Source organism: Sceloporus undulatus, chromosome 2 (genome assembly GCF_019175285.1).
Source record: "Sceloporus undulatus isolate JIND9_A2432 ecotype Alabama chromosome 2, SceUnd_v1.1, whole genome shotgun sequence".
Classification (NCBI taxonomy): Eukaryota; Metazoa; Chordata; class Lepidosauria; order Squamata; family Phrynosomatidae; genus Sceloporus; species Sceloporus undulatus.
Genome location: NC_056523.1, coordinates 24,567,083 through 24,580,029, shown reverse-complemented (window position 1 = coordinate 24,580,029; position 12,947 = coordinate 24,567,083). Strand labels below are relative to the sequence as shown.

General features: G+C 42.6%; 2 protein-coding genes across 5 annotated transcripts in view; both read left to right on the top strand.

Moving 5' to 3' along the window:
- ARIH2 (ariadne RBR E3 ubiquitin protein ligase 2) overlaps positions 1 to 4,815 on the top strand; it is a 48,012-nt gene extending 43,197 nt beyond the window's left edge. For both annotated transcript variants that reach the window (XM_042455943.1, XM_042455945.1), the window contains one exon: positions 631 to 4,815. In XM_042455943.1, the coding sequence (XP_042311877.1) occupies positions 631 to 702 (72 nt within the window). In that variant the 3' untranslated portion in view covers positions 703 to 4,815. The remainder of the gene's footprint in view (positions 1 to 630) is intronic.
- A 3,716-nt stretch (positions 4,816 to 8,531) lies between these two features.
- Positions 8,532 to 12,947, top strand: part of P4HTM (prolyl 4-hydroxylase, transmembrane) — a 38,328-nt gene continuing 33,912 nt past the window's right edge. The window contains exons 1-2 of one of the 3 annotated variants that reach the window (XM_042455946.1): positions 8,532 to 8,916; positions 9,212 to 9,293. In XM_042455946.1, the coding sequence (XP_042311880.1) occupies positions 8,626 to 8,916; positions 9,212 to 9,293 (373 nt within the window). In that variant the 5' untranslated portion in view covers positions 8,532 to 8,625. The remainder of the gene's footprint in view (positions 8,917 to 9,211; positions 9,294 to 12,947) is intronic. The other 2 variants (XM_042455948.1, XM_042455947.1) reach the window with 2 other exon arrangements.

Here is a 12,947-nt window from a genome sequence, read left to right as displayed (position 1 = left end):
TAAGTGCCATCTTCTTTACCACTACGGTTAGTGAAAAACTCCATGTGATTGGTGATCATTAGGTGGGCTCATATTCTAAATCCACTGTTGACCATTAGTTACATTCCATGTCTTGGATCAGATTTAAAAGAATACATGCATATTTATTTTTTCCCCACCTTCCTGCTGTTAGATTAGCTTTAGGGGCATTGCGGTTAGGACAGGATGCAGGAGGAGGTTATTAGTTAAATTTTTTTGTATTTTGTTTTATGTTGTTCCTTGTATGTTGTTTTATGTTTACTTTTTTTTAAAAATCCATTGTTTCTCTTGCATGGATATCTGTGAGAAACTGGTGCAAAAAGGGGGATGAATTAGAATTGAAAGTATGTTCACTGAGTCCATAGAACTCCCCTCATATTTGTATATATTGGAAATCATCTCTCCCATTCATTCAGTCTGTGTCAGTTCATCTTTGTCTCTGTGGCTCACACAGTTGGGCAGAATACCCAGTCGGGATTCACACGGTTGGGTATTCTACCCAATTGTGTGCATTCACAGATGACCACAAAGACCTGCAGTTAGAAGTATGCAATCTCTCCTTTCCTTGCCAGCAGAAACAAAGCTGATCTTACTCTTTCTCTCTCTGCCCAGGACTTGGAGAATCAGATGCACATAGCTGAGCAGAGGAGAAGGACCCTGCTGAAAGACTTCCATGACACATAAAGTAGCAGGAGCTGTCAGGGCGCAGGGGTGAGAGCAAAGCGCAAGGTGGCGGTGAGAGCAGCAGCAGAAGCAGCACAAGAAACTGGCCATCCATCACCACCTCCACAGAGAAGGGCTGAGGACAACACTTCACCTTCCCCTCGCAAAGCCAGACACAAGCTAGCACCACAGCATAGTCTTCTGTTTTTCCTCTCTTTTTCTGCTTTTCATTTTTGCCAGGCTAGAGGATGGAGTTCAGATTGGCACCTTTTCCTGGGACTTCTCCCTCCCTGTTCTTGGATTGTTATGGGAGGGAGTGCTGGTTTTTCCCCTGAATGGCTGTTAATAGCATTAGATCATTACAGACTTGCATAATTTTCAACAGTTGTACAATTATATAAAACAAACCCTAGAATAACACAACCCCCTTTTAAAAAAATAAATTGGAATTGGAGTGTGTTTCCTTTTTAATAAGCTGCTTGTAAAATTAATGGCTGCTTCTGTTCTCTCCTTCCACCATCCCTCTGTTGCACTGAAGGTTATGAAATAGACCAGCTGTCTGTCTGTTGGCACCTCTGATGTGCACTTTTTTATTGCTTGCCCTGTGACTGCTTGAGGTGAGCAGTGCCTAGGCTAGCATACAGTTGAGTGCCCCTCTTAGTCTTCTCTGGCTATGCTGCAGCAGTAGGGCAATGCTCAGGGCAGCATGGGAAATGGCTCCAATCCTAATGTTCCATTGACTTGAGGTTTTTCCTGCATGGATTTGGGTCCCCCAACCCCCGGGTTTCTCTTTTCTGCCAAAATTAAAATACTTGAAGGGGTTATGTGAGTACAACCTCAGCTGTCAATAGCATAGTAACAGCCACTTTGGTTTTACCTGGGGAGCCATACAGCAAGGCATGTTATGTCTATGCCTTGCATAGCTGCAGAACTCAGTCATGTCATGCAACAACCTGGTCCTTTACATGACTGTAAGGTGATATATCAAGGTTTATTTCTCTTGCCCTGACAAGATCAAATTTCCCCACTTCTTATTGAGGGAAAGCTGTGCCATTTAACATGTTTGATTATTTAATATATATATATTGGCAGCATGACAAGTCCTTTGAAACATGTTTGAATGGTAAATATACACCAATGTCCTAGATACGACTCAAAAGCTGGCTGAAAAGTAACCAGCAAATTAGAAGAGTGCTGCATAATTAGTATTAAGGTTCATGGTGGCTTATGATTGGCAGGGGATTCTGAACTCCTTAATATGTGTTCATGTCAAATTTTCCTCAGTCCATGCTAAAAGCTAGTTGTAAAACAGTGTCCAGAAACTGCTGTGTAAGGTGTGTGAACAGCACGTCTGGTTACTTTTGCTGATCCACTTAGAGAGGGAGATGGAACTGCTGGATTTTTCCTGAAGTTGATTTGTTGATGGTCTGAAATGAGAATGTTGTTGCCACATTGCTTACAAAAGCATGTTGCACTGAGTTTTTCTTTGTGCATTGATCATGACCTTTTGGATTTGGAAGAGGGATTGGATCATTATTCTCTGCCCATTTCACCTGCCTTTCTAGCCTTTGAGTTTTATTAGTGACTTGGATATTGTCCTGGCTCTTGGAGCTCATCTGCCATGCCACCCACTGTCCCTTTCAGCTGCTGCTACTACTACCTCAGGCACTCCAAGGAAAATAACAATACCCTCCACCTGCTTGCTCCCCTAGTAGATAATACCCAAACCCTTTTAATATGACTATCTCCCCATCCATTAACCCATTAACCAAGCATAGGAAGGAAGGTACAAGGCTAAACAGTAATGCCTAGGAGAGAAACTCCCACACGTCCATCCTTCTCATGCTTCCCTCTTCCATTTACCTTTTCCCCATCCCACTGGTCTTTTATAAGTCTCTTGTAGCTGATACAGCATGACAACCTCATCAGGCTTGCTCCTTTAACCCACGTTGATCTGCTGTAAATGGAGATCATGTGATTGTGTTCTATTGGCTATAGATGTTTCAGTTTTCTCTGCATGAAGTCCACATCTGGGCCTTTGATATATAGAAACAGAGCCAAAATCTTTTAGCAAGTACAAAAAGTTCAGTGTGTGTGTGACTAAATTACCTACAGGATACATTAGCATTCATTCTGCTACTGGTTGGATGAGATGTACTGTACTGCATAAATTGCTAGCATAGGGTTATTTCATTTAACCCAGCTGCAATTGGATGAAGATCAGCCTCCAAATATGGAAACCATTTGACTTCCCAGTTTTTACTGTTTATTGCTCGCCTGACTCCTTGCTTGCTTACACAGTGTTTAGTCTGTGAAAGAGGTGAGCATCTTTTGTTCTTTAAACTTAGACTGAACTATCTAGCTAGTTGAATTTATTGTGTTAAGGCATACATACTTCTGTAGCTCAGTACAGTCTAGTGCAAAAGGGAATGATGTATGTTTTGCACTACATCTGACAAACAATTATAACTGGTTGAATTTGATGGTAGTGCATTCACAATGTCCAGCATCAAACCAAGCTTTCTATACAGTGTACTAAGACGTGCTCTGTAAGCAAGTATTGTAGGGCTTCATTCAGCATTGCAGAAGTGGACACCTGTTTGTGCAACAGAATTTTCCTGCCTTCTCCTCACTCTGGCAGCTCCCGACATGCCCCCCCAAATTTGCTTTAAAGGGTCTCCCCTTCTGAGAGCAGATTTAATGGGAGGCGAAGGGCTATGGCTGAGGTCAGGAGAAGGAACTGCTTCATCAGTGGTAGCCATTCTTTTTCATTAGTGAATGAATGCAGTTGGATTTTATCAGAATAGCTGCCACTGAGTTTGAAACTATCAGCATTCAAGTATGTATAAACTATCATTTTTAGTCCCAGATTTTGCAGATGAGCAAATTATTTTTCCACAATATCCTCCCTATTTTAGAATTGCACAGTCCCTCAGTCACTGCTTGAAAGGTTTTGTCATTGATGGAAATAAGTAAGGCCCTAGGAATGTATCCTTGTTCCCCACTGTGGAAACACATAGTGGTATTTTTATTACCAGCATGATCCTAGAGTAAGTCAGATTTTCTCCTCTTTGGAAAATCTCTGGTTTGGGGTGGGGAGACTGAAATTACAAATTCATGGCATCTGAGCTGGGCAGGGATGGGGAACTTGTGGCCTTACAGATGTTCAGCTTGCAACATCTTCATCTCGTACCATTGGCTATGTTGACTAGGGCTGATGGGAGATGAAGACAAAAACTATCTGAAGGGTCACACATTCCCCAGTCCTGCTATAGGTAATTTATTTCCCTCATTGCTAGTTAACATCCTATACTCAGCGCTTTTGTCTTCCTTTTTCTGTAAGACTTGGGCCTAAGCCAATTTGGCAGCTATTTTCATCTTTCATTCTGCTTTTTTAAAAGTTTGGCTTGGCCCACGGTTGTCTCCAGTGCTTATTTTAGTTTGATTTACCTTGCATTTAGTATTCCCTATCACAGCTCTTTTATAAAGAGACACAGAACACCTAAGGCAATATCTCTGCATCAACTCCTGATAAGTGAACATGGAGGCATTCAGTTTATACTAAATTGTCCTGGCCAGCAGATCACCGTGCAGCTCAAAAGCTTGCATACAGGTATCAAAGGAGACTGTACAAACAGGAGAGAAATCTTTCCCGCCAGTTTTTTGCTTGTACTTTCCTAGCAGCTCTTCTCTTTCACAGCAGCTAGGAGTTTTCTGTTGAGCTAAAACTGAATGTCATCTGTGTGCCATGCTAATGCTACAGGAAGAACCAGAGACTCCGGTCCCTATTACAGCATTGTCTCAATTCATCTTAAAACTTTTTGTTTCTCAGATCGGCTTCATTTCTCAGTAGATTTTTTAAAGGAAATCTCTTTCGTGCTCACTCAAGTCTGGACTGATCCAAGTTTTCAGGTAGTAGCTTCTGCTATGGGAGCTTTTTTTATTACGCAGAGTGCTACATTATCATGGCTGCCTTTGCTCTGTCCCTCATTGAGGTATGGGGGAGGGAAAGCAATCTCAAGAAACTGCCAACACTTTTCCGGCATTAGGATGGGAAGGGGCAAAGGAAAGAGCCCTTGAAGTTTCCCTTCCTAAAATTGTTTATTTGAAATAAATTGTGAATTTCTAATTTTACAGATGTGTTTTGTCTTTTTTCCTCCTCTTACTGGCATTGGATGTATCACTGAATAATGAGAAGGAGGTAAATGGGGTGAGAACAAAATAAGTTTAAAATTTTCAGGTTAATCTGGAGCTGGAAAACTAACTACCAATCTGCAAGTGGTTATAGATCCCACTTCTATTCTTGACGTTGCCAAGGTTTTGTGTTCTACTTCCTGGATAATGCATCGTATTGTTTTCTGTAATCTGTCTAGAGAACTTTATGGAGTTGATTATGAATCAGTTGCACTTGCAGAAAAAGTTTAAAGAACTAGCGTGTCCAAGGGAGGGCAACTAAAATGGTGAAAGGTCTGGAAACCATGCCATACGAGGAACGACTTAGGGAGCTGGGGATGTTTAGCCTGGAGAAGAGAAGATTAAGAGGTGATATGATAGCCCTGTTCAAATATTTGAAGGGATGTCATATTGAGGAGGGAACAAGCTTGTTTTCTGCTGCTCCAGAGAACAGGACCCGAAGCAATGGATGCAAACTGCAAGAAAAGAGATTCCACCTCAACATTAGGAGGAACTTCCTGACAGTAAGGGCTGTTTGACAGTGGAACAAACTCCCTCGGAGTGTAGTGGAGTCTCCTTCCTTGGAGGCCTTTAAGCAGAGGCTAGATGGCCATCTGTTGGGGATGCTTTGATTTGGATTTCCTGCATGGCAGGGGGTTGGACTGGATGACCTTTGTGGTTTCTTCCAACTCTATGATTCTATGATTCTAAGTCTTTTCCTTCCACAAATAGAATGGCCTGATCCATGCAGAAATTGTGCATCTAATTCTTCCTAACTATATTTGCTCCTTGTTTCTGCAGTGTTTTTGCTTTTGCTCCCTTTTGTTTCCTTGTACTTCACAATCAGGAACTGGCAAAACATGAGTAGTATTACTAGTAGTAATGTTTAATTTATTTATTTCCTATCTGTCCTCAAAGTTTGAGGTGGGTACAGCATGTTAAAACACATTAAAAATACATAACCCATTGGTTAAAATTCACTACTATGAAATCATTAAAATTCCTTGCCTAAGAAAACCCTATGAAAATCCTTGTGTCACCAGAAGTAGGCAGGTGACTTGACACACACACTTTTCACAGTCATGTCTCTCAGTTCCCCTTCTCCTCTTTGATAACTAGATTAAATGTAGTAGTGTGGCCCACAATGTGCCCATTCACTAATAAGATAATGAAAAGTAACTAGAAAGATAAGGGCTTAAATACCCTAAAAAAATCAGATCCTGCCTGATCTTAGAAGCCAAGCTGGATCAGCCTTGGTTACTACTTGGATGGGAAACTGCCCAGGTGCTGCAAGCTATATTCCAGAGGAAAGAACTGAGAAAACCACCTCTAATAAAACTGTGAAATTCATGAGGTCAAGTACATGGACAGGCAACTTGAAAGAATATACACACACAGATGAGGGTAAAGAGATGTGCAAAAGCAATCTCCAGATAATGAATAATAAGAGAAACTGCGGTAGCAAATGCTAGTTTAAATGTATAAGTTGCTGCTCAGCTTTATCCCTGTACTATTTTCGTTTCACAGCTTTGCAAGTTAATAGAGCAATTGTTCTATATAGAGTTGTTATTTTTCGTTGTTGTGTGCCTTCAAGTCATTTCTGATTTAATGCAAACCTATGTTGTTGTTGTTAACTGCCCTCGAGTTGATCTCAACCCATGGCGACCTGTGGATGGGACATCTCCCTTCTAATCATGTTTTGTCATCTTGGCTTCAAGGAGATCTCTGACTTGTTCTGCTCCAGGACCCATTTGTTTGTCTTTTTGGCTGTTCATGGCATCCTCAGTACTCTTCCCCAGTCACTGTCCAGCTCTCACATCCATGCATGGTAATAGGAAATACGATGGCTTGCATGATTCTCACTTTTGTGTTGAGTTGTATAACTTTGCATTTTAGAATCTTTTATAGTTTTCATAGCCGCTCTTCCCATTCTTAATCTTCTGATTTCCTGGCTTCAGTCCCCATTTCTATCAATGTTTGATCCCAAGTATGGGGATTCTTTTACTATTTCTATTTCTTCATTGTCTAGGTTGGACTTCTGAGGGTCCTCAATGGTCATTATTTTTGTTTTCTTTATGTTCAACATTAAGCCTGCCTTTGCATTTTCTTCCTTGATCTTCCTTAGTAAGTGTTCCAGGTCTGTGAGGTTTTCTGCTAGTGCGATGGTTTCATCAGCATACCTTAGATTGTTGTTAGATTATTCCTCCTATTCTCCTCCTTTTGTGTCCAAGCCTGCTTTTCTTACAATATGTTCTGCATATAAGTTGAACAGATAGAGTGACTCCTTTGCCAATTAGGAACCATTCTGTTTCTCCATGTCCTGTTCTGACAGTAAACTCTTGTCCTTGGTACAGATTCCTCATCAGGACTATCAGATGTGTTGGTACTCCCATGTCTTTAAGGCCATTCCATTCCTTTCATGATCTAGGCAGTCAAAGGCCTTGCTATAGTCTATGAAGCACATGCTGATTTTCTTTTGAAATCCTTTGGTGCGCTCATTAGCCATCATATGTTTGAGTGTGGTCCCTAGCGCCTCTTCTTTCCCTGAACCCTGCTTGGGCCTCTGGTATTTCTCTCTCCATGTATGGTTAGAGTCTTATGTGCAAAATTTTGAGCATGGTTTTCCTTGCATGGGATATTAGTGCTATGGTCCTATAGTTGCAGCAATCTCTTGCGTCTCCTTTTTTGTGGATGGGGGTTTATATCGATGGTTTCCAATCTTTGGGCCATCGTTCTGTTTCCCATATCTGTTGATGTATATTGGTTAGCACTAGAGTTGACTCTGTTAATGTGGATTGCAGCAGTTTGACTGGAATATCGTCTGTTCCTGGTGATTTGTTTTTCGCCATTCCTCTTATTGCAGATTCCAACTCACTTTTTAGAATTTGGGGTTCAGCTTCACATGACTCTTCGTCCCATGTGTCCTTCATGCTGCCATCTCTTTTGTATAGCTCTTTTGTGTATTGCAGCAAACTTTTTTTTAATTCCCTCCTGGTCTTGAACAATATAATAATAATAATAATTATTATTTTGCTCATCATACGGTGTCCCAGTCCTTGCTTTGAATTTTCCTTTGATTTCCTGGATCTTGTGGAATAGGCCTCTTGTTCTTCCCATGTTGTTGTTGTTGTTGTTGACTATTTCTCTGTGCTGCTCATTGTAGTAGTTTCCTTTATCTTTCCTCACAAACCCTTGTACTGATGCGTTGATGGATACATGGAAGGAAGAGCCATATGAAGCTATGACCTCAGCTTAGATGCAGAGGATGCCCTTACCAAAAATGGCTGCAACTTCAGCCTCGCTTCATAGGACGCCCTTACCAAAAATGGCTGCAGCTGGAGCTTCAACGCAGAGGGTGCCCTTACTAAAGATGGCCCCAGTGTCAACGCCGAGAGCGCCCTTACCAAAAATGGCGTCGACTCCAGCCTCAACTCGCAACGAAAGCGAGGGTGCCCTTTCTGAGATCTAAAATGGCTGCCTTTTGCGTGCCCTTTCCCTGGCAGTTCCCTTAGTCCTTGGCCCTCCCTCCAGAGTCCTTCAGGGGCCCTCCGCCGTCGCTCGCTTTTTACGTGCCTGAAGCCAAAGTGCGTGCCCTTAACCTGGTAATTCCCTTGCTGCTAGTACAAAGCCTTTCAGGGCACATCCGTGCGTGATGACGTAACCCCGACAACGTCATTGTTTACACGGCGGCGAGGCCTGTGGCGGCTCCGTGAGCGGTTGCTGTGGTAACGCGCGGCCGCTTCGGGCCTAGTCAGGCAGGCCTGGCCTAAAATGGCGGCGGCGACGGAGGAAGAGGAGGAAGAGGGCCCCTCGCTGCCTGGGCCGCCGATAGGGCGCCGAGCCGTCTGCTCCCGGCCCTACTTCGTGGTGCTCATGGTCTTCGCCCACCTCTACGTCCTCAACGTCCTGGGGCTGCTCCTCTTCGTCCACATCAGCTCCGACGACGGCGGCGGCGGCGGAGAGACCGCGGGCCCCGCGCAGGACTCGAACCCAGCACCTCCTCTTCCTTTGCCTCAGGGGAGCTCCCGCTCTCTGGCCCTCCCGCGCTTGGAGGGCATCAAGGCAAGCGAGCGGGGAAGAAGCCGGCCCTCTCCTGGTCTGCAGCCACACTGGGGAGATAACCCGGTTTGGAAGCGCTTTAACTCGTTGTCTCACTCTTTGCTATGGAATTCTGGGAGTTGGAGTTTGTTGTGGGGCTGGGCCCCACAACAAACTCCAACTCCCAGAATTCCATAGCCTTAGCCAGACAGAGAGTTAAAGCGCTTCCAAACCGGGTTATCTCCCCAGTGTGGCTGTATTTTCAGCTTTGATTTTCTCTCCAGGAGGACATCTTAATTCATTCTTTTTTCATTCCAAGGTCGGCCATAAACAGAGGCTGGAGCTGGTTCCTAACAAAGTCCATTCCATGAAGACCCTCAGCTTGAAACCGCTTCTTTTTGGTAAGAGACATAGACACTTGTGGGGATATATATATCAAGGATATATATGTCAAGGATGCTGAATGCGGTTTAGGAGACAACATTTTCGGCATGCCTGCCTCCCCTCCTAGTCACAGATCCGGAGTTCATATATATATCACTAATATCCATACAAATTGCTGCTGGGGTTGATGGCCAACAATAGCTTCTAGTAGCCGGCATGAATAGGGTAAGGAAGAGTGCGAGTAGAGGGCTTTTCTGTTGCCTTTGAGCAAATTAAGGCTTATCCTCTATAGAGCCAGTCCCTCTCCCCTTTCACACTCAGACACCAGAATTCAAGAGTGGGGCAAATAGGAGTAATGACGAAGCTTCCTTCCTTCCGTCGTGTTTTCTTTCTTTTAAGAAATTAAGCACTGAACTGTGCACGGTTGAAAGCCCAATCTCTCACTCAGACACAGAAATCGTCCATCCCTCCACTCCCATAGTTTCCCTGCTCTTGCCTGGAACAGGCCCATCCTTTGCATTCACCCTTCTTCACTCACTACAGAAGGCTTAATTTGGGCCTGAGCACAGTAGAGATGGAATCTTTCTTCAAGACCAGGATGAAAGACAAATAAACAGTGCTTTCTTCAAATAATCCACTCTAGATTTTTTTCCTTTCCCCCAGCAACATTGGGCCCAAACAGACAGGCCAAAATAAAGCTGCTTTGGGTCACTTTAGAGGTATGTTGTTTAAATGCTGCATGCATCCTAAGAGTCCGGAAGCTGTGCCAAAGTCACGCTTTGGTGCAGCTTCTGGCCTCTGAAGATGCGTGTGTCATTTAAACAGCATTCCTCCAAAGTGACCCAAAGCAGCTTTATTTTGGCCTGTTTGTTTGGACCCTTTGTCCTGATATTGCTGTTTTAGTCAATCTCAACAAAAACAACAAGGAATGATGAAGTGTCTCAAAGACTAGCAAAACTTAAATGGAAGAAGCTTCTGTGATGTAGAGTCCCCATCATATGTCATTAATATATAGTATGACACAGTACATTCATTAACCTTTCAGGTGCCACAAGCCTTTTTCTTGTTTTTGTTTATTTGTTTTTTAAATCTTCCCCAGCCCAGGATAACCAAGGCGCAAAGCAGAAAAGGACAGGGAGGAAATGAATTTAAAATAGTTCTGCCAACTGACATTGAGTTAGGATGTTTCCAGGTAAGCTATTTATCATGCAGTTGCTCTGCCTCGTTCACAGAACTTTATGGGCTCCAAGCAGCCTCTTCTACTTGTAAACCTCTGTGTTTTTTCATCATTCCTTTCTTTGTTCTATCTCCAAATAATATGTTATGAATGAAAAGGCAAAATATCTTTTGACTGGCTACTCTGGAAGCCACCATCTGGAAGCATCCTCAGCCCTGGAGGCATGGCAGAATTAGAAACTCAGCAGCCAGGGCTAGCTTGGCAACTAGCTTACGGGCTCAATAGGGGAAACACCAACCATTTCTTCTTATTTGCTTAAAGAGCAAAATACTGCAGTTGGTTCACACTGGAGGCAGCTTGCCAGAATTAAAATCATTGTTGCTATGGTGACAGTGGCAAATCTGATTGTTGACTCCTAAATGTAGATTCAGATCCAGATTGGTTTTATTTGTCTATGGCACAATGGCCGTTACAAAGCCTGATATAAATACAACAAACTTGCTAAAACAAATTAGTGACAACTGTGTGAGACTAAGACTCATGTTCTGGCAGAAAATAAAAGAATGAGACCAAAAGTTAATACTGAAAGTATATCACTACAGAGCAACTTTTGATAGTGGCAATTAAAACAGCTAGTCCTCTTTGCTACTTACCGCTGTCTTTTTTTGCAGCGGATATTTTGGACTGCTATTGGAAAGGTTGCAACCGTGATTGTAGTGCACTTAATAAGATCTGTCAGTGGCACACAATGGTCCAAAACATACTGTAGAAATAATCCAGTTTGAGCCTGCTTTAACTGTCTTGGCTCAGTGCTAGGAAATTGTGGGAGCTGTAGTTTTGTGAGACATTTAGACTTCTCTATCAGAAAGCTCAGGCGCCACAATAAACTACAATTCCCAGGATTGCCTAGCACTGAGGAAAGTGTTTGTGGCCTCAAACTGGATTATTTCTGCAGTGTGCTTTGGACCAGTATCAGCCACCACCCAACTGTCACTTTCTCTAAAATGATCTCACACAAAATTAGTCCTGTAGTCACAGTATAATGGGCCGCATAGTAAATAGGGAACTAGTTCTTCCAGAGCCAGAAAGACATAATGGCTGTGTATAGAGGTTCCCTTTATACCTTTTTTATAAATAAGCCAAAGTAGTGGGTGGCAGTGAAAACTTTTCTGAGGGCTACAAAGGTTAAATCTTGGAAGTACAGTTGGCTCTCCATTTTAGCAGGAGATCCCCCTGTGAAAAAGGAGGCTCATGCATATTCAAGCCTCATAGGCTTGAATGGGGCATTCTCTTGTGTGTGCGACCTGGGCACATGCCATAGGAAATACCAGAGGTCGTCCCTCCGCTGATATTTGAGGGTGCGGATCCCAGATCCGTGAGTTAGAAGGAGTGACTATATTATCAAAAATATTGTTCTTTGTTTAAAAGGTTATACCATGAGGAAAACATGCAGAGTGGGCTGGTAAGCATACGTTCATAAGAAGTTACCTTGGAAATTCTGTCTTCACTAAAATATTTGTCCCTATGGGTTAAGGCAGTCACAAGTTAAGATTGTGACAATGTTGACCATTATTGATCCCATCTGCCCTGGGTACATTGTTCAGTGAAGCATTGTTTTGATAGACAGACAGACAGACAAAATGACATTCAGGAATTCCTGGCAAGCACATTAATGTGGCATAGAGGGTTTTTGTATTTTTTTAACATATTTATAATACATATGCTATAAATGATTAGCCATTTTTATTCAAAAGGAAAGCACAGCAAGAAACTAGACAGCTCTCTTGTTACATTATTTTAATATCGATGTGGACAACCTCCTATGCTCAGTGGGCTTCACTGGACCTCCTGCAATACAAGTAGAACCACACTGCTATCAGGTGTGGCACTACTGGAGAAGCTGCCAAAGTTTAGAGGCTCTCTGTGGTGTAGGAAGGTGCTTGAGCGTTGCTGCACATCATAAAGCATGACTGCCAAGCAAAGCATCTACTTCTGTGATTGAAGTAGCAGGGAAAGGAGGAGGACAGTGAGAATGTCTTGGGCTTTATAAAACAGGCCTGTGCTGTCTATAGGCTGCTTTGATGCCCATCATTGTATTAATTCATCAAGAATTTTAAAGGAACACACACTGCTTTTGTTGGTTTCTAAATACATAGTATTCATAATTTGTGAGTTCGAAAAAGAGTATATATGTGTTTGCGTAAAATTATAAAATAAAACTGAAGAAAGCTGCAGAAATAGAACATGCAGGGAAAGGTGTAATCAGGAAATGGGTTGTGGATGATAAGACATTATCGGGCTCATTTGTATAAAAGTGTGTTCTTACAGTTTCTCAAGTTTCTGTGCAATAGAATTAGCTTTCTAGTCGTGCCTGCAGTCCTAGAAACAGTAACCAACAATTTATTTCCTCCTGAATTAGGCTTTTCCATCCTTTTCTTAGTGCTATGGTTTCCAAACCTTCTACTTTTATGGAATCTTTTCCATACAGGTTGTG